The following is a 21722-nucleotide window of genomic DNA, read 5'->3' as shown; positions in this document are numbered from 1 at the left end:
TAGGTGAGACCTCTCTGGAAGAACCCACATTATCTGAGGTTTGATTCATGCATGCTTGTGGTGGAGACCCCTTCATTTCAGGAGATTGCTGTCTTTCCTTTATTCTGGAAGAAGTTTGAATGTTGCTATTGTTTTCCTGAATTGATTTAATTATTGGGTTTGTGCTATTTTAATTGGAAGCGATATTGTTGTGTTTTATGATTTCTTATTTTCACAATTTCTGGTGCCACCAGGCAGCAGAAACGTAGCATACAAATCAACAGGTAAATAAATAAAAGCGTTCTTTGTTATACTGGAGCACCTGTTTTGAAAGGATCAGGATAGTAATCCTTGGCCTGATTTCTAGTTTTATCTCAGCATAGTTCAGTTTTAGTATTGGGTTTTCCAGAATCTTCCCTTAGCTGTTTCAAACAGCTTGGATAGTCAATCCATAGTATTGTGAAAATAAGGCAAAACTGGTTAACTAGGAGGTCTTTTATATAGTCAGAGTTTCTCATACAGCCAATGACCACTATATAGCAACCCCTAAAATAGTCTTCTGACATCCTCTCTGTGAATAAAATTAACTCATCTGGAGATTTAGCTCCTGGTGCTCATAAAAGGAAAACAATAATTCTAACCCCTTGCTGATCTAATTTTAGAATTAAGGATGTCAGTCCCAGACAATGTCCTTGCTGTTATCATCTTCTGAAGAGATGTTCTTTGCCCCTGTTTAAGTGCTCATTGTCTTTATGTCTTGTTGTTAATGGCATCTTAAAACAGCAATCTGTGTCATATCAGGTGACACTGTGTAATGGAACAGTTAATTTGTTACTGATATCACTGTGACTTAGGGGTTGTGATATTTCAGAATAACACTAAAATTTAGCTGTTGACTGGAAAATACTAAAGCTATCTAAGATTATTTGTTGGCTTCCTGCATTTTTGTTTCTCACCCTATTGAAACCCTAACAAGAGTGGTTTGTGAGATTTCACAGATATCTTTTAATTCTTGTGAACCACTACTACTTAAATGCCATTGGGTATTATATGAAAGATTAGGAACAGCAAATTAAGTACTGTCTTTTGTTAGCATTACAAGCACTTTATCAAAGCGAAGGTTTTTTTCCCAATTAGTGTAATCAGAATGATGCTAATTGACCTCAGGGATTGGTTTTTTAATACTTTTTCAGCAACAAAACATTTGTTAGGGTATTGTCCAGTTTTAATATGACACCCACTGAAGTTATACTGTTAAACTGTCACGTTGTTATACTGCTAATTCCTTCAGCAGTTCTTGCAAAATACTCTGTAGTGCTCTTAAGCTTTGCAACAACTCTGAAGTCGATTGTAATTCTTATTTGTGAATCTGGAAGAGTTTGATATGTTCGTATACTGAGCCAGTTAAGATTATAGAATTTGTGCAAGACCACTCCTCCATGAATGCTTAGATGTAAGTGTGACTTGGCTGAGTGCTTTTTGCTTCCAGGTAAATATGCATAGGATTACAGTCAACCAAATCAACCTTTTTAAAGGAGAAGGCTGGTTTGGATTTCTGTGAATCAGTGTGGTCTAGTCTATAGACCACACTGATTCACAGAAATCCAAACCAGCCTGTTTGTATACCATGATCTAAAATATTTTGGTGGAATTTGTACACATTGTCACAAATACAGTTATCTGGTATTAGTAAACTGTGTGCAAATGTTCACACATAGACATGTAATTTGTACTTATTGGTATTAACACATTCAGCCTACCCAGGCAAACCTCTTCGCTTGAGTTGCAAGAAAAACCCAATTTGCAATTCTCAGAATAAGCCCATGAACTTTATATCCTGCCTGGATGCTAATTACTTATAACTGAATAGAGGGTATTAAATTAGGAGTGAAACTTTTAGAAATAACTTACCGAAGGTCTTTCAAAATCTATAATGAAAGCTACATCACTTGATCAAAACCCCCAAATTTCTGTAAGGAGTGAATGGATTTCTGTGTTTGTTTTGTATGTTTAAAAAACAAAAACAAAAACTCTGCTCCAAGGAATGTCAATTTCACACATTGTCACTTTGTCTGGATCAACAATTTCAAAACATGCTGTGCAGCTATAAGCATAAAACAACTTCCTTAAAGGAAAGGGAACATTCCCAGGATGCTCAAATTCATTATTACTAACAAATTCCATTCAAGCGATTCTGCCAGTGCAGAATTTGTGAATAATGCAAACTTAGATTTAGGTTGTAGGTACTGGTAATACAAAGCAGATACGTTGAGTCTTAGTTTGCTTGTACTGAAGTGGATCCTTTACTGTCTTTTGTGCTGCTGCTGCTGCCATCTCCTGTACTAACGATGGGATTGCATGTATTTAACATGAAGGGGTTACACTGGAGGATTTATTAAATGACAAGAAGAAAAGCAGATTTAACTGTTTTCGAGGTGCTGCCAACAAACATGGTAAAAAATGTTCTGTTTGCTGTGGGACATTTCACACTAGCCCGTGTGTTTGGAGTGCTGCTTTTAAAAAAAATAACACAAATTTGGGACTAAGTATATTTCCCCAAGTGCATGGAGATGCAAATCTTGCATGGACATGGTGTGCTGGTTGAATGCATGTTTCAAGTGGAATGTTACTGCAGTGCTTTAGCACCCTGAAATTTCATTGATTTCACATTTAAATTTCCACAGACTAATTTTCAATCTAGCTATGGTATATTATTGAAACAGGCAAATGGTATGAGTGTGTCACTTCAAGTTCAAATGTGATGAAAAATCATAATGCTTTACAAAAGCTCTTACAATCGAATAAATTCAAAAACATTTATTGCAATCTGTGTTGTTATTTTGATACTTTCCCATAATTCTATATTTAGTTCACTGATTCAAATGTTACCTTCAGATAATTATTTCCATTTAATGCTTGAAAGTACAATTTTATTTAATATTTGAAAGAACAGTGATTGGGCTTTTTTTGTTTTTTAGAAAATTATAATCCTGTCCATTTTGCATTTTTAAGTAATGATGAACAATGGCAACACATGACAATAGTGGCAATTAGAAAAACTTATCAAGTGTTCTATTCAGCATAATTTTTGGGCACCCACCTTTCCCCGTAAAGCAGAACAAGCAAAGGATTTGATGGCATCTAACAAGTTCAATATAAGTATTTTATAGCATGAAAATCATGAAACCAGGTAGAAATTTATACTTTGTTTAAATAGCATATGCCCTTAGCTGTATGGTCCAGGATAACCCTATCTGATCAGATCTTGGCCACTAATCAGGATCAGCCCTGGTTAGTATTTGGATAACAGATTACCACAGAATATCAGAGTCACTACACAGAGGCAGGCAATAGAAAACCACCTCTGAGTGTCTCTTACCTGGAAATCCCTATGGTTCCATCATATGGCACTTTCCACCATCAAGGCAGCATATATCTCATGTTCTTGATTTTCTTTACTTTTGATTTGCAAAGTTTTGACATGATAACAGTATTTTTCCCTTTGGATACATAACAGTGCTTTTTGGAATGATGGGTTGGGAAAACAGCATCTGCTCTGACAATTGAGGGTGACTGGATTTCAGAGAACTCTCCGTTGTTTTTCTGCATGCTCAAGATGTACACAGTGGTGCAAGTGTTACCACTCCAAATGCAATGATGTCTGAGACACGTTGGCAGCTGGAATAGGAAGGTGCAGTGGGGTCCTGGATCGTAATGCACTCCTAGTGGCTTGCACTGTAGTTATAGTTCCTCAGATTGCTCAATGCTGTAATCTTTTGAACTTTTCTTCAACCCAAATGCTACTCTGTGATAAATGGCAACTAGCCATATGCTTCCACTACTACCCACTGGCCTGCTCTGTACTTGCCATGGCATTTATCTTGTTACACATCATCTTGGGCACCACTAATTACTAAAACTCAAATCACAGATTATCCCATACATTCAAAGGAAATCAAATTGAAAACAATTTCAATGTTACCCGATCCTGTACTCAGAAGTAATCTGACGGGCATTCCCATCCAATGTCCCACTGCCACGCCACCCCCAAGAAGGCTTCCCAGTGGTGTGGGGAGGTTCAAAATGCAAAAAAGCCTCCCCGCTGTCAGGAAACCTCCCATTGGACTTAATAGACCTTTTGGGTGGCATTAAGTCTGAAGTCCCAGCCACTGGCGCAATAGGGTAATGTTGGCCCCTCTGGCCATACTCCTGGACCACCCCTGCTATGCCAGCAGGGCCTCAGGAATGCTGGCATGGCATCTTGTGGTGCTTCCCACTGCTGGGGAGGGCCACAGCGGCCACCTGCTGGTGGATTCACCCCTCCACTAAGACAATTGTCCCAGGGAGGTCAAATCCACTTGTGCAGCCCCACTTCTCCTACTGACGGGTTTGCCCTCCCCCTCTGGCTAGAACTGTATGTCTTAACAGCAGAATCTTTAGAACTCCAAGGTATGTTTACATTAAAACAGTCAACATCAGTAAAAGAACTATTGCTAAAAGATAAACTCTCTCATAGCTTTGAAGTCCTTATTATGATTGACAGTAGTGCTCCCACTTTAGAGGAAAAAACTGGTATAGTTGAAGAGCAGCTTTGAAGAACAGCCTCACAAGTTTCCTCAGCACTTGCCTCAGACACAGCTTCTTCAGGCTTTCACTTGCTCTTAAGTACAAATGACAATCCATAATGCCACAAATACAGTACAAAGCTATAACATGCATCACTAAAGGGAGAAGTGAATAAATAATAAATTACAAACCTCAGGATGGTGCTGCTGTAGTTCTGTTATCAGCTCATCCAATGTTCTTACTTCACCTTAACCTAGCCATATGAAATACATACAGTGTAGTAAGGCTCAGCTGGGACATGTTACTATCTTTAAAGAAATCTGTCCGGTTCCAATGTATGGTGTCCCTATGAATGCATGCTATACTGAAATGTATTCTTTGCTTTTTCAAAGTTTTACATCTTCTCTTACAGACGTTTTATCTTAGTGGTATACAGGACCCAAGCCTTTGAATGCGGAGATGGGAAATGTATACTTTATCAAGGCCTGGAAATCCACTGGGCCAGGCTACAACCCCCTTATTATGGAGACAAATAAACTTACGTTAACTTGTAGATGATGCCAGAGGATATTTAGGAATGTTTTTTTCTGTATCTATAACACATTAATTCCTATATGGGGTACCTAATCTCTCTCTCTCTCTCTCTCTCTCTCTCTCTCTCTCTCTCACACACACACGCACACGCACACACACACACACACACACACACACACGTATTTATTATTTCTTGGAGCAGAATTAGCAATTTTCTGAGTAGAGAGTTACTGATCCAAGACTAGAACAGGAGTACGTGATTGGACTTTTATGGTATGAAAGAGATCCATGGAACAAATCTTCAGTTAAGAATACCTTTGTGGATTTTTGCACACTGCAAATAATTGTGGCAAAAGCTGAAATATGTTTTAGCAAGTTGGATGTCACCAAAAACTGGAGACACTCTTACATAGAGCAAGAATGAATAAATCACCCACTCGCTATCCCGGCCATGAATATGGCACGTATGGCCTTGCACGAAAGTAATATTGGGTCAAATGGGCCATTAACCGGTACATTTGAAAATTTAATTTCAGAATACAAATATAAATGTTTCTTTCATGCAACAGAATGTATGATATCAGGAAGTCATGGTCTGTGTGCGTTGAAGGAGGCTTGTGATACCTGTTCTGTTTTGGGTTTTGCCCCAATAATGAATGCTTGCATTAGCTCCATCCTGCGGCTGGTAACCGACTTTCTTAGAGTGGAGCAGGGAGTTGCCTTCATTCATCCGGAAGTGAAGGCAAGTCATGTTTATGTTCTTATTTCTTAAAAAAAACTTCTACTTGCTCCAGAACTAGGTAGAAGACTCCTAAGCAAACTATTCATTTTGGCATAGACATTGAGGACCCTTGCTGGTATTCGCCCTTTTTTGGTCCAGTTTGGAAAAACCATAACTAGCACTCTTTCGGTTTAATAGTATTTAGTGAAAAAATGTTCAGACTGTCATGCTATGCAGCAGAAAGACAAGATCATTGTTCATATTTGGTGAGGTTTGTGAGGTCAACATTTGGTGCTTGTCATGTTCTCATACACTGTTCTACAGAACATCTGGAGATAACTGGTATGTCAAAAGAATGCTTGTGCTTGAACCAAGTAGTGGTGTTTGAGTGGTGGGCAGATGTTGCAGACCAAAATTATTACTGTAATAGAAGTTGTATGCAACACATGACTACGAACTTCAGATTTATTGCAGTATATGCTGATTGTTTGGAAAGCCTTGGAAATAATTAGACTAGATTACAATGAGGTGATACAAGAGGTATTACATAACTATTGAATTGGCCCTGTTTGGGCTAGTTCAGGTTTTGGCTCTGAACCTGTGAGCTTGTTTCCAAAACTGATTTTGGAATTTAGAGTCCGTCTCTAGCTGCTGCTGTCTGCCATGTCTCTGAGTGCCTTGAGTTTCCCAGTGGTATCAATATCCTGCTCTTCTTTATTTGTGGTAATGCATATTAGATCCTGGTACTTCTTCAGATGACAGCAGAGATGTGAGAGGTGCCAAGTGGCAGCAACAGATATTGGGGAATGCATGAACACTTGGGCCAGGGCAGGATGGTACCAGAAAACCTTCACTGCCAAGTGGCATTGGCCCAAATCTGAATTACATCCTCTTCTTTCTACTGCCTTGTACTTTGGAGAATTACTGGTCCTTATGATACAAGGCTAGGCCTGTACAAGTTGTTGCCCACCAAGTAAATATAGGCTTGCTAGCTAAATATGGTGATTGTGAAGGCTTGGTATGCTGTGTTTGCTACCTGCCAGTGACTGCAAAACTAGAGTTATCTTGTTTCTGGCAGATCACAATGTATGGATGGAAGACAGTGTTTGTTTTGGTGGATGCAATCCAGGTTAAACTGCAAATAATGGATTTTAAATTTAGCTATGCTTTGCAGCTTCCACAAGTACCCTCTTGTATGGTGCCATCTGATGAAATTATTGAGAGTGAGTACACTGATGATAAAAGCTGTCAGAACTATCCCAGCAGAACTTGCTAAGGTATTGGAGACTGCCACTTGGGGCTGCTAATTTGAAAATCAATTTGTTTGTTTTTCCCCATTCATATGCAGCCTGTCTTCATAGGCTGCCAAGAAATTGCCTTTATGTTGCAACAGTGAGAGCATCTTTTCATCTTAGTTGACATGTGAAGCCACAACAATTATGTGTTAGTTTCTAATATTTTTATTCAGTACAGTTTTCCCCACTTGTAGAAATGTCCTTGTAAGTTGGTTCAGGCACTCTTAGAAGGGTACAATCAGCTCTTGATGGGGATCGTGATTGTAGCTGCTGGCCCTTCTTCTGACTTTTCTGTCTGCAAGCAATCTGTCCATCTTGAGGTGTACTTCCTAATTTTTGCAGGGAACTGATTCTGTAGGCTGCCTGAATATATGGAGACTTCATTACATAGAAGTTAATGCAGGCTATGATTTCAGTCCTCCGTATATGTAATTGTTTAACTTTAAGATCATCTCTTCTGGGGGACTGAGTGGTTTGGAAATCCCAGTTCCAGAATTCAGTGGCTGACTGATCACTGAGATCTATGGTTAGGGTTGTCATATTCAAGTTTCTCAACCAAAATATACTAAACTTGCTAACTATGCAGATACAAATACATCAGTCTGTTCTGCCCAGGACAAATAAAACATCATGCGGATACAAAAAAAAAAGACATCTTGGGGAGGAACAACATACAGCTTTCCCCCCTGAGACGTCTTCAGGATACCTTATTTCAACCCAAGCCATCTTATTTTGAAGATTCTAGAAGGAAGAGTTTTTTTCTTTCAAGTTGTCAAGACATCTTCTGCCTGGCTGTGTGGATTTCTGGAGCTCAGAAGGTGTCTTATATTTCCCACTCAACTGTTAAGCTCTCTGTTCAGTTTTACCCTCCACTTGCACCTAGCCTTTTCTGTGCTGCTAAAGGGATTCTCCCTGCCTCCATTTGCTGAAGGTAGCCCCAGGATGCTTTCTCTGCAGGCTTTGATCCCAGGCATCTTTTCAGCCTGAAGAGTACATAGTTGTACTCAGCTCATCCTGCCAATTCCAGCAATATATAGTTTCCTCTTTTTTATTTTGGAGGAACTGTATTTATTTTGGAAGATATGCAAAGATGAATATGATTATCTTAGTCACTCAGAAGACAGGTCTAGCCTTTGTGGACAATCTTGGTTTTTCTGTGCAGTAAGAAAAAACCAAGACAGTTTGCCGAGGGCAGGTCTACCCAAACGCTTTACAATGGGTAAACTGCAAGCCTCCTGAGATTCAGGTATCATGCCAGATTATGGGATGTTGCTCCTTTGGCAGATGGTAACTGTGATTATGACTCTTTATGAATACCACTGACTTAGTCAATAGATTTAGAATTCTGCTTAGGCTGGAGTACTGTCAGTAATTGACAGAAAGCTGTGGCTTTGCATAGTTCTCTCCCCAGCATGTACAAAGAGCTGCTTTGGGTGAAAGACATACTTCTTTTTTGTTTGTTGTAACTGAAAAACAAATAAAGGCTTTCATGTAGCTTCCTACACACTACCTACTGATAACAGTAATGATTGGCATTTATTTGATAGCCCAAGCCTTTCACATGCATTGTCCTGTTGCAGTCCTCACAAGAATTCTTTAAGTTAGGTGAGAATTAGGGAGGTTGAGAACAAGAGAGGGAGTTTGGGTAAACTAGAGCCAAGGGTTCAATAAGAGAATTCTGGATTTATAGATCACTTCATTTCATATGAGAATATTCCAGATGCATAAAAAGTGCAAATAAGCAATTTAACTCAGTGGCGAAGCTACAAGGGGAAGAGGGGGGGCGCCGTGCACCGGGCGCACGCCTGGGGGTGCAGAAAATCACCCCAGGCCCCTCCCCCTTTCCCCCTTTTCCCGCCCCCTTCCCCCCTTCCCACACTTACCTTAGTTCCTTTCCTTTTAAAGAACTTTTTCAGGCTGCAAAAGGCCTGTTCGCAGTAAAAACGGCCTGAGGAACTACAGTTGCCAGGAGATCTTGGGGCTCACAAAGTCTCCTGGGAAGTATATTTCCCATCAGGCCATTTTTACTGAGAACAGACCTTTTGCAGCCTGAAAAAGTTCTGGAAAAGGAAAGGAACTAAGGTAAGTGTGGGAAGGGGGGGAAGGGGGGCGCTGCGCTGTACCGGGGGGAGCGGAGAAATATAGAATCTGCAGCACTGGGCGCAGTTTGGCTAGCCTCACGCCCCTCTGATTTCAACTGTCAGTGTATGCCGTTAAAATGCTCGTACCGAGCTTCTTGGGGTTACTGAATCTCTCCATTCATGTCTTCTTTCTCACTGTGCTTGCAGTGTAGACAACAGTGGCATCTCTGGGCCTCTCTGCGAGGGGAAGGGTGACCAGATGGCTTTCTACCTTTTCCTAGACCTTGACAATGAACTTTCGCTTTCCTCTTCTTTTCCCGCTTTTCTTTTATGAGTTGGGGAAGGGGAGGGAGTGAACAATGGGAGATGTAATAAGCTACATTGCTTAGTGCAGTTAGGGGGAGTGGAGTGGAGTCAAGGAGCTGGCTTTGCAAAAAAGTTTCTTTTCAGGGGACTTCAATGTTGTGTTCAATGACTTACTTCTGAATGGATATGAACTTCAAGAGTCCTCGTCATTGAATGAATCATAGATCTGACATTAACTTGCAGAAGCAGCCATTCAGATGCCCTAACTATGCCTTAGCTGATTAGCACTTGTGATGCACACTTACTGTTCTGTCTGTGCAGCAGCACATTTCTGAGTTTGCAGTCTTGAGTGAGGTTTTTAGAAGACTGACTGTAGAATATTAGAACCTTTCAGGTGAGGTCTGGTTTTTATCTCACTGCGCTATGCATGCATGCTAGCAGAGGACACTTTGACTTGGCTACAGACATACCTCAGATGTGGTGAGGTTTGAACCGGTGAAGTCAACCAAAGTGCGTGTGTAGGGGGCAGCAGAATGTAGGGGGCAGGAGTTTTTAAATAGAAGATTGTCGTCATTAATATTGGGCAGCTATTAGCTTGGATCTGATAAAGGCAGTCTACCCAGATATCCTGCCTCTTTTGACTCCATCTTTTGACTTTTGACTCCAACACGAGCTTTTTTTTAGTGCCCCCCTCCATATAGGAGCAACATTTTGGGCAGGGAATTTTGGGCAGGGAGGAGGAGGCAAATAATTCCATCTCCACAAATGGAAATCCTTCAGTCTGCAGAGATCTCTAGTCATGCAAGCCATTCATTTCCATAAATGTAAGCCACTAGGTTAACAGAAGCCAGTTTTTTTAACTTTTTGGTAGCTATGTGAGAAACCTTGGCTTTCTGTTAGCTACACACAAAGTTTAGTGGGTTTTTAGATCTGCTATAAATCTGATTATTTATTATATCCTATAACAGCAAGCATGCAAGCGAGTGAAACTGAATCTGTGAATACTGAAAATGTTGGAGGAGAAGGAGAGGGCCAGGCATGCTGTGGAGCATTTTGGTAAGTACCTATGGAATGTCAAAAATGTCATTTCCAGAGATCAGTAGAAGAGGGGAAATTCAGGTTATTTCAATTCTATTTGTTTGGAGATCCAGTTGAGAAAAGATCCATTTTAAATTCAAATTCTGACCATTAATTTCTCTGAAGCAAAAAGGAGTTCTACGGCTATGATAGAATGTGTAAATATTCTGTCTATCTGGATATTATTAAGCATCCTTTTCAAACCTTATTTACTAGTCCAGGGGTCTCCAACATGATTCCTATAGGTGCCATGACACCCCCTAACACCTTTCCTGCTGCCTAGGTGATTTTAGAAAATGGGTAGGTCCATGCGGAGCTTTAACCAAGCCAGGTTTGTGATTGGCCACTGACATCTGATTAGCTGTGCAGATTAAAACAATGTTTCAGCTGCAGCTGCTGCCACAACGTTGGTTTTATTCTATCTCACATCTTTCCCAATGTAGTTTTTAAATTATTAGTCTTCTCACCTGCCCTTGGGCTTCCTCTCTATGTGCGATTTCATCCCCTGTGGCAGCAATTTTATGGTTGGCTCCACTTCCTGCAACAGCCATTTTGTGGCTGCACCTTGTCAAAATTCCAAAGGTGCCTACATGGACCACTATACAGTGGTACCTTGAAAATCGGTGCCTTCGACAATCGTCGATTTCAGAAATCGACGATTGCCAGGCGCCGATTTCTACCCTCAAAAATAGTCGGCCCCCTTGATTTTTGGCAGCTGGCGAGAGTATGCAAACACCATTGCCTGACGATATACAAACGCATGCGTTGCGCGTGTGCCAAACGAAAGCGATTACACTCAAAATCGCCATTTTTAAAATCCTTGCTGATTAATCTCAGGACCGGATTTTTGCCATTTCTTTTCGTAGATACCAACGGTATTAGTTTTCTACTACTTATTACAGATCATAGTTGGTGAACCACTAGAAATTTCACTAAGTAAAAATCCTATGAATTGTCATCTAATAATCTGGGTCTGTTCGTTGCACATACCTGGTCTTAATGAATGCATTAGATACATGATTTTTCCAGTTTGCTGCTGCATCAGTATTGTTTGTGGCGGAGAGTGGAAACCGAAGTTCAAATCTCATTCCATTGATCAGTCTCACTGGATGGTATTGAGCAAGAGCTACCCTTCAGGCTGGTATCATTCAAGATTGCTGTAAGGCTAACATGCTGCTGCAAGTTCCTTGGAAAGGAACAGAATACAAATGTGTCATCATTGTTTTCTCCATGCCATTATTTATTTCTATTTGATTATTAGAACTTTCTTTCCAAACTGCTTTGGTATTGGCGTCTGTGAAAATTATCCTGACACAGGGTGGGACTAACCATTTGTTCAAAGAACTATAGTTTCTGGCTATTGTGGGTTTTCCGGTCTGTGTGGCTATGGTCAGTAGTTTAACTCTAAACATTTTGTCTTCATCTATTGGTGGCATCTTCAGAGGCATTTCAGTGTCAGAGACACTGTGTCACGGAGAGAAACACCTCTTGCCATGACATGCCTCTGAAGATGCCACCCATAGATGTGGGTGAAATGTTAGAAGTAAAAGCTACCAGACCACAGCCACACAGCTTGGAAAATCCACAACAGCTAGTTGATTCCTTTGACAATAAATTGTATTTTCATTTGAAAGTAAGTATGCATCCACTATATTGATCTATCAAAAATCACTATTAGATCATTAAAATGGTAGATTTTGGAAATAATTTGTATGCCATTAAAGGTTAAAATGAAATGAAATGAAAAATGGTAGATTCATCTACCATTTATACAGATTCATCATTTAAATTCCATTGGTGGTTAAGTTAAACTGATTTGATTTCCAATGTAGGTTTCAAGGGAGAAAGAATTGCATAAATGGTTTCTGTATTTTCTTAAAAAATGTGTTTTCCTTTTCTTTTAGTCAAGTTATCTCAAAATCCAGGTTCAGGTCAGTATTTTCCTCTCTTTTCCCATCTCTCTTTTTTTCTATATAACCCCATGTTGTTTCATAACACTATGTTGTTGAGCTCCACATATTGTGGATGAATATGACTGAATGTAAACATTGTGCTCTTGTAAATACACAAGGCATAGATACATCATCATTTGCTGCAGTTTCCAAACCAATCTGCCACCACAAACAATTGTGGGTAGGGACTTTGTTTTTCTCTGCTTGCAACAGAGAAAAGGGAAATGTTTTGTGCAGGTCAGGGTATTTAATATACATGTGTGATGTGGTGACTAGATAATCCTTTTGTGCCTGGAGTGGGAACCAGCCCATGGGTCAGGTGTGGAATGTGGAATGGGAAGAAGCATGACACAGGCATATCATGCTGGGAAGAATCAAGCCATACCTTATTGATTGCGGGTTCCTCAGGTCTTGGTGCGGTAGAGGCTTGCAACAGTGGGAGCAGCTGACAACCCAACTGCTGGCAGCAGCTCTCCAGCCTGTCCTTTCAATCTGAGCTGTGTGCCAAATCAAGCCTTCAGCCCCGCAGGTCTGTGTGCCCACTTATTCTGTGATTGGCCAACCTTTGGGGCAGATTGCAGTAAATGACTGGCTGACAAGCAGGGTTGGGCCCAGGTTGGTTCTGCACAGCACAAATAAGACATCCAGAGGACCTAAAAAAAGGCAGCATGGAGAGGAATTCTTCATAGCATTTTTCCAAGATGTCTTCTTGAAGCCTTATTTAAGCTTAAAACATCTTTTTTTGAAAACATTTTTTTCTTAAGGAGCCAGTAGGACGTTCGCTGCCTGACCTAGTGGAATGTAGAGCTCAGAAAGCGTCTTATTTCTCCCAACTGTCCATTTCTTTTTCTGGTCAGTTTTACCCTCTGCTTGTACCCAACATTCTGTGCACTACTGAAGGGATTCCCCCTGTCTCCATTTGCTGAAGGTTGCCTCCGGACATATTATGTGCAGGCTCCAATCCTGGGCACCTTTTCAGCCTGAAAAATACCTGGTTGTACTCAGCTCATCTTAACTTTTTCTCATTGCCCAGAAAAACTGACAGTCCACAGAAGCCAGGTTTACCCAGTGCTTCTCGATGGAGGGTTAAGCAGTCCTTCAAGTAGCTAAGATTCTCTTATGCCTGTATGCGTAGTTACAAAGATAGCTTCTCGAAATTTTTTTAAAAAAACAAAAACAATTTATTTATTTATGTATTTGTTTGTTTCTTTGTTTATTTATTTATTTATTTGCCTTTTATACTGCCCACCTCTGGAGGGCTCAGGGCAGTGTACAACAACTAATATAATCTAAAATAACAAGAAGAACACATTCAATAAATACATACAATATAATAAAATTAGAGCTCTAAATCTCACATTAAAACCATTTAAAACAGCGTATAAAACATCGCATCCGGCAATCTAAAGGTCCCTCTGAGGAGGGAATGGAAAGGCCCAAGATGTAAATGGCCACAGATGATAAATTAGTGTCTGGGATGCTCCTGTCCCTCTTTCATTTGCATACCATGGTCCAATTTTTTTTTTGCATCAAATCTTTGCAGCAGATCTGTAAAAGGCAGTTTGTTCTGACTTTGCAATTCAAATTATCAGGATAAGGACAAGTCATGGTTTGAAGTCATGGATGTAACATCAAATTATAGTTTGAGATAAATCAGGAAGTAAATAACTTAATGCTGCCTGGTGGGAAGGAGAGCGGGTATCTCATTAGTGAGTCTAGAGTTTCTTCAAATCTTGTTCTGATAGTGGCATACTTATGACCTAGGTTTGGTACTGTCGGGGCAGAGCAAGGGGAACTCCACCCAGAGCGCGCACGCGCCCTGTGCCCCTGCCGTGGCGCTGTCCGCCCCCACCCCACCCCAGAATGCCCCCAGAACGTCCCACCCCCACCACGCCCCAGAACTCCCCAGCCACACCGCGCACCTGGGGCATCGCACTCCATCTGGCCCCGTTGGCACTACACCTCTGGGTACTGTGTCTGAACCAAACTGTTCTGTGTCAAGATCATGACACAAATATTTCTTTTGAAATGCGTAGTGGTGTGGTTTAGTAATATGGAACAATAATTTCCCCTTTTCTCTGGAAACATTTATGAGCACAGTTTCAGTCATATTCCCAATATGGGATCTTGCTTTGTTTCTTAACTTTGTTAATGCAAACATGAGTTTCTGGTGCTGTTTTCTAAAGCTTTTAATCTTTTGGGAATACCTTCAAAAATGCCTGTCTTTTTTATCTGCTTCTCTTTCTACAATTTCACCAATTTTCTATGCAACGTAAACTTGCACTTAAGACCCTTAAACTATCAGTTCTGCTGTAATTGGGCTCTGGATCTGCCCCAGTAGGGTTTTCCCCCAGACCCAGGAAATGAGGAGAGTAATAACAGAGTGATAACAGTGTAATAACAGAGTAATAACAGTGAACGGGGTAAACTATGGCTTCTGCCATTCTTTAAAGACAGTTATCTGTTAAAGCCACAAGAATAATTCCGTTTTCTTAACTCTGTACACCAGATTTCCACTGAAAGTGATTGTTTGGACGGATGTTTGGTCTGGCCTTCAAGAGTACTCAAACATCATTGTTATCTTTGTGTTTTTTTTCTTAAAGACCCTTGATCATATTGTCTATAATTGCAATACATCTTAGATTTCAGAGCTGCTTAAACAGTTCTTGCACAGATTTATCTCATTCAAGGACACACTGCATAATGAGTATTGTCTTAATTTGGCATTCTCATATCGTTTTAAGCAAGTTTTCTTGCAGAAATGTGATGTCATGTGTGGACGGGAACAGAATTTCATTGTGAAATAATGTTTCACAATTTTGAATAGTGTGTGAGTGTGTGGGTATGCACAAAAAGATGGTTTCATGAGACTGGACAGGACTACAGAACAAATTTGAGTTAAAATATGAGAAGATAGTTATCTCTAGCGTTTGGGATTATGTTGAAACTACTGAAACACTTCCTATCCCCATCTTAGAGGGACGGTGTAGGCATAACTTCCATTTATATTTTTGGGTTGCTAATCATGCTGCCTCGCCACCCAGTTCCAGGAGGCTCTGAGATCCAAGTTTGTGCAGAGTTCACCTTAAACTTGTGCTCCATATAAATGGTACCGTAATTCTTTCTGTTACTGAACACACTGAAAATTCTCAGTTGATCTACTTGCATGAGCTACCTGAGATAAGAAAAATGAGGCATTTTTGTTGTTTCCCTGCATTGTTGTGGTTTTTTTCCAGTTGCATAAGCAATAGCTGCTGTCTTTTTTATAGTCAGCACTGTTGTTTTCCATGTTATGAGTGGAAAAAAGGTGAATATTTTAACATATAATATTAGCACTATCTCAAGATTGAAGTGGGAGCGGTTCAGTGAAGATGTGATTTCTTTTAAGCAGACTTCTTTTAAGGCATTTGACCCAACTCAGAACATTCCCTACATGCAGTACCCCAGATGACCCTTGAAGGACCTAGGCCAAGTCCTTCCACTTGTCTCAAGCTACTTAAGAAGTATCTTAAGCAATCTTGGAGTAGCTTGACCCTCAGCTCCCTTGCTGTGTTTCTCAAACATATGCTGGTTGTCATATCCTACACCACACAAGAAACTTCTTATAATGAGATCAAAAAGACAAAATGTCCATTAACATATGTATAATTCTGTTTAAGATAGTAAGTTAGTCATACAGTTATAGCTAGTCATAACATTGGCATGTGTATAAATTATGTGTAATTAGCCCAGTCTCCTTTCACCCTCTACTGCCAACCAAATTTCATACATATTCAAGGTGCCTTCACACAAATCACGTTACCCTCCAGGTCATGGTGGGCATATCTGTTCTCAAACCAGCACTATACTGGAACTTTTACTGCCTTTTAGAGGGTTTAACAGTTTCTGAATTTGAGCTCTTGAATTGAGATCTGCATGTAGTATATGTCCAAAGCCAGCTTTTATGTAAGGCAAACACCATCCACTATTATTTTTTGTAAGATTATTACCCACTTGGTTGAAATGCTATATCAGGTAATTATCATTATAGGCAGAAATATGACATCCCCCTTCCCCAATATTTCTTCCTTGTTATAACTAAAACCAAATTGACTTAGGTTCTTACTTTTATTGTAGGTAATTATGATTTGCATAGTTTACTAGAACATCCTTTTTTTGCCTATAATATGATAGTCCTAATCCAGTGATCTTCATGTGCAGCAGTGTGCTCCATGCGCCCAGCTGTGAGACTCTCCAAGCACATGATTAGTAATATTCTCTGTTGGAAGTGGACAACTGAAACCTGTCTTATATCACTGCTGTAATCTCAAAGGATGGCATCAGTTATTTGTTCTACACTGTAGGAATTACACTGTTGTACAGATAACAGTGAAAATAGTAATGCGCATAGGGAGGTCTATTGTATGTGTGACAGCCATAGAGAGATTGGACAATTTGAATGGACAGTTGCCATCAATGTATGAACATTCCATTCCAAGTGTCTTACTGAGTTGAATCCAAAAACATGTTTACATTTTAAAGTAATTTAAATATTTGTTCCAAACGTGGAATGTTTTTCCATAAGTGAGATGGCATCTTTGGGGTGGATTCCCTTCCGATCCTGGTTAATCGTATTTAAAGTATTACACATCTTCTAAATATATATTTAAAAATGGTTATTTTAATATTGAATAAAAATCATATGTTTAGCATAAACAGGGTGTATGTTATGTAATACAATAATTTCTTGCAGTTTGTACCAGCCAATGCACCAAATGTTTTAAAGGTGATTTCAACTGGAGACAATTAAGCTTAGTTTTTTTATTGTAACAAATTAGTGTTTAACTTTGGCAAAATCATCTGGAAAGCTTTTTGTCCAGAAAAGGTTTTCTTCAAGGCTAATGTATATTGTATTTATTCTGTCTTGTAATGCTACTGCTGTTTTAAATTTTAGTCGCCGTTGGCGCCGATGGAACCGGTTCAACCGCAGAAGATGTAGAGCAGCTGTAAAATCAGTCTCATTCTATTGGTTAGTTATTGTATTGGTATTCCTGAACACGTTAACCATCTCGTCTGAGCATTACAACCAACCTGATTGGTTGACCCAAATACAAGGTAAACTCCTAGATTGTTTTCTTGTTCTGTGAAATGACCAGTAATAAACTGTTACAGATATTGTAGGGAGCTTGTCAACTGTTGTTTGTTGTTTAAGATATTTATGTTATAATATAAAATGGGAAGGAATGAACAGTTTTTAAATGTTATATAGTAAGTTATGCTCAGCCTTTAACCAAGTTCAAAGATTGCCATCTACCTAGATGGAATATATTCATGTACTGCAATCCATCACTTACGATTTGGGCCACCAACAGGGCTTTCTAGGTCCAGTAAAAGAGGATTCTACATTTCCCCACCTTTTTTCCAGAGATCCTATTGGCTTGTACTTATTTATTCCAAAAGTCACACACACACAGAGGAAACAATGTGTAGCAAGGTCCTTGTCAGGTACGCTGCCCACAGATGAACCTTTCTTTCCCTGTTTTCCTAATTCTAGTCCATAAGGAAAGGTGTTTTATTTATCATTACTTTGCCTTTTCATATATAATATTGAAATATCGAACATGACTCAGCATTAAAAATATATAAACAATGAGAGTATCTTCTAAAATCTCCACAGAGGAGACCAGTTTTTTATAAAAGACTGGGGAAAGAAAAATGATTTTGCCTGGTGCCTTACAAGATTATAAATTTGGAACTAGAAAAGGTTTTATGGAAAGGAGGTTCCACAACATAGGCCAATTTCGACAGCCCGTGTGTTTCATCTGGATTGAGTACAACAAAAAAGTGGGAAAATACCCATTTTATGAACATAAAAAATAGGAAAAAGTGGAATGATGCAATATATACATAAATTGATTCAGTTTTGTGTGCAAAACATAGCACTAGTTATTCAATATGCAAACAAATCAAAAGCAGAAAATGAATGTGCACATCCAATAAGAGAACACACAAGACCAAGTAAAATAAAACAGAATGTCAAACATATATCTGCACAAAGCTTTCATCAGTGACTTATAACCATAATTAGCACAGTCATATCTAAATTACACTGTGAAAAGCATAACAGATCACAAGTACCAGCAAGGTAACCAAATTAAACACCCACAAAATAATGAAGAAGCATTAAAAGCATAAAATAAAAATGACTATTTTTTAAAATTAAAAACATATACACACTCAATGTGTATTGTGAACTCCTCATTATTCTCTATGGATTCTTTCAAATTCTCCATGGAGGAAATATTCATATTTTAAGAAAATAAAAATATGCATATTTTAAGAAAATATTTCCCAAACACTTTTATTCTTAAGTTATGCTTTCATTCACATGGGTCACATCACAATTTAAGAAGAATGTGCAATTTAGTGTTATGTTTGGCAAAAGAGAAAAAAATAAAAGCAAGATGAATGGTTTTCCAAGCGGCTAATGAAATTAAACCTGAGGAAGATAAATCAGTCTTAACGTCAGAGTATTTTCTTTTTCAGATATTGCAAACAAAGTTCTGTTGGCTTTATTCACCTGTGAAATGTTAGTGAAGATGTACAGTCTGGGCCTGCAATCCTACTTTGTGTCCCTTTTTAATCGTTTCGACTGCTTCGTGGTATGTGGCGGCATTGTGGAAACCATCTTGGTGGAATTGGAAATTATGTCTCCCCTGGGAATTTCAGTGTTCCGCTGTGTTCGTCTTCTCCGGATTTTTAAAGTGACTAGGTAAGGTGGACTCCAAGATGATGCTTTTTTTGTTATAACTTGCTGCTGAGTTTTACTGACGTGTATGATCCGCAGCTCTTTTGTAATATTTCATCACGCACTTGTTCTTTTACGGTTTTTTTTTGTTAACACACGCATTTTAATTTATAGGCACTGGACATCCCTGAGCAACTTGGTAGCATCCTTGTTAAACTCAATGAAGTCCATTGCTTCACTGTTGCTTCTGCTTTTCCTCTTCATCATAATCTTCTCATTGCTTGGAATGCAGCTGTTTGGAGGCAAATTTAATTTTGATGAAACTCAAACAAAACGGAGCACCTTCGATAATTTTCCACAAGCTCTTTTAACTGTATTCCAGGTAACTTTCTTTCACCCCTATAAAACATTTTATCTTTGAACAACAAAACTGTCTAAATAATCCTGTCTCCTAAAAAACAAAAAAATCACTATCTCAATTACTATTAATTCTGTTTATGTTGAATAGCATTCTGCTCATTAAAGTCAATTATCTGGTAATTTTGCATCATTTTGTACCATTTGTTCATGTCATGTATTCAATCTATCTATGCAGCATAGCTTTTATGTTAATGTCATTAATATTAAGTTGTCTTTGTTCATCCAAAATATAGCTGAAAATACATGGAAAGTAATTTAATTTTGAAATGTTCACTTTTAATTGTGTTTTAAAACTGTGTCTATTTGGTCAATTCTTGGACTGCAGTCCAAAGAGGGGTATGCCATAACAGTTTATGACATGCTGCTTTTAAAACCCTGGTCCATTTCAAGAGCAACATAAGTAGTGGTAGTTTATCAAGGAAGGAAGGAGATTGCCTGTTCCTCAAGTAAATAGACAGAAAACAAAAGAAAGAATGAATGCAAGCTAGGGTTTCTAGCTCTGGGATGGGAAATATCTGAGGTTTGGGGGTGGAGCCTGAGGAGGTGGAGTTTTGGGAGGGATGGACTCCAATGGGTTATAATGCCATAAAGTCTACCTTCCCAAACAGCCATTTTCTTCAGGTGAACTGATCTCTGTGACCTATGCCAGTGGGGTGGGCAAACATGTCAGGGTGGCCTGCTCCTAGATCATTCTTTGGTCCCCTCCCTCTGGATTAGGCTGCCAGTCTTTCTTGCTCTTGTAGAGGCAATAGAAATCCCACAGATACTTGTGTTAGAATAAACACTGTCTCTAGTGAAATGAATCCACAGGATCCAATCAACTGTTTTTTATTCCCTCAGTCCCATATTGACTGACAGAAATAATCACTCTGGATTGAATCCTGCCACTCTGCTCAGACTTCTTCCTGTGGCTCAAGGTAGTGGAAGGAACTTTGTGCTGGATGAAGGCTTTGCATTTAACTAAGCGGAGTGGATAGACCCTAACTTACAATGTCCAGTGGGATATTTTACATCATTGATCAAACCATACTGTGGAACTTTTTTTTACAAAAGTGCTGGGGGTTTTTCCTCTTGTAAACTTCAGTTAAAACTGTTAAAAGCAACACAAGACTGAGTACACAAATCAGTTGTGTGTTCAGTCTCATTGATTTATATTCACATGTTGTACAAAGGTAGTGTATGAACCAGGAAATCATATTATTGTTTTCAGAAAGCTGAGATAGTAGAGAGACAGATTTGTTTAGTAACTGCCTAGTTTGGAACTGGTATGACAGTAATGGTTATTACTTGGATCCTACAAGACTTGCAAGCTGAGCAGAACTTGTGGTAGGCTGTTTCCGCACGGCCCATTAACGACGGCCTGGGGGCGGTAAAAACACCGCCCCCAGGCCGCCGTTCGCACAGGCGCCGCTGCTGCAATGCAGCAGCGGCGACCTGACTGCGCTTCCCTCCCCAACAACAACCCTTTAAAGGGTTGTTGTTGGGGAAAGCGTCTTCTCGTAATGGCGCGGTGCGAACCGCGCAAAAACGCTTGTCTCCGATCCCCGCCCCTCCGCGGTGTCCTCGTGCGCCTGCTGGTGTAGCCCACACCCACTGTCCTCCGACCTCCGGGGTCAGAGGGGGCAGCGGTAGGCCGAGAGACTCGCTTTCCAGCAACGGCCTGACAAATCCACCACGTGGTGGAGTGAGGAACGAGGAAGAAGCGACTCGTCGCGAGGAGCCGCCTGCCGTCTGCAGCCTTTGCCCGTTCATGCGAGCGGGCTGCATACGCCGCCAGAACTCTTGGCGTGAGGCATCCTGGCACCATCTTGAGGAAACGGCCGTAGTGTTCTCCCCCTTTCCTTCAATGCAGCTTACCCATTCACCTAAACCTCTTCAGCTGGAATGATAGGATCCTCGTGAATGGCATGGGGCAAAATGAGCATCTGTGGTGGTAGGGGGAAATTAATGGAAATCTTCTCCATAGCTAATTGTTATGGGGAACCTTGGCTATTATGAGAGTGAATTTCATCTCAACTGCATACTCACTGTGTGGCTGTATGGGGATAATAATATTGGCTCATC

The 21722-nt window shown here is 39.9% G+C and overlaps 1 protein-coding gene across 1 annotated transcript in view; it reads left to right on the top strand.

The window, feature by feature from the left end:
* CACNA1D (calcium voltage-gated channel subunit alpha1 D) overlaps positions 1–21722 on the top strand; it is a 181938-nt gene that overhangs the window by 40804 nt on the left and 119412 nt on the right. Inside the window, exons 6-10 of the mRNA XM_048491394.1 lie at positions 10451–10538; positions 12464–12490; positions 17445–17605; positions 19037–19262; positions 19413–19624. Coding sequence (XP_048347351.1) covers positions 10451–10538; positions 12464–12490; positions 17445–17605; positions 19037–19262; positions 19413–19624 — 714 coding nt within the window. The remainder of the gene's footprint in view (positions 1–10450; positions 10539–12463; positions 12491–17444; positions 17606–19036; positions 19263–19412; positions 19625–21722) is intronic.

This window comes from Sphaerodactylus townsendi, linkage group LG03, assembly GCF_021028975.2.
Source record: "Sphaerodactylus townsendi isolate TG3544 linkage group LG03, MPM_Stown_v2.3, whole genome shotgun sequence".
Lineage (NCBI taxonomy): Eukaryota > Metazoa > Chordata > Lepidosauria > Squamata > Sphaerodactylidae > Sphaerodactylus > Sphaerodactylus townsendi.
Note: the sequence above shows the minus strand (reverse complement) of the source record. Positions and strands in the feature narration are given on the sequence as shown.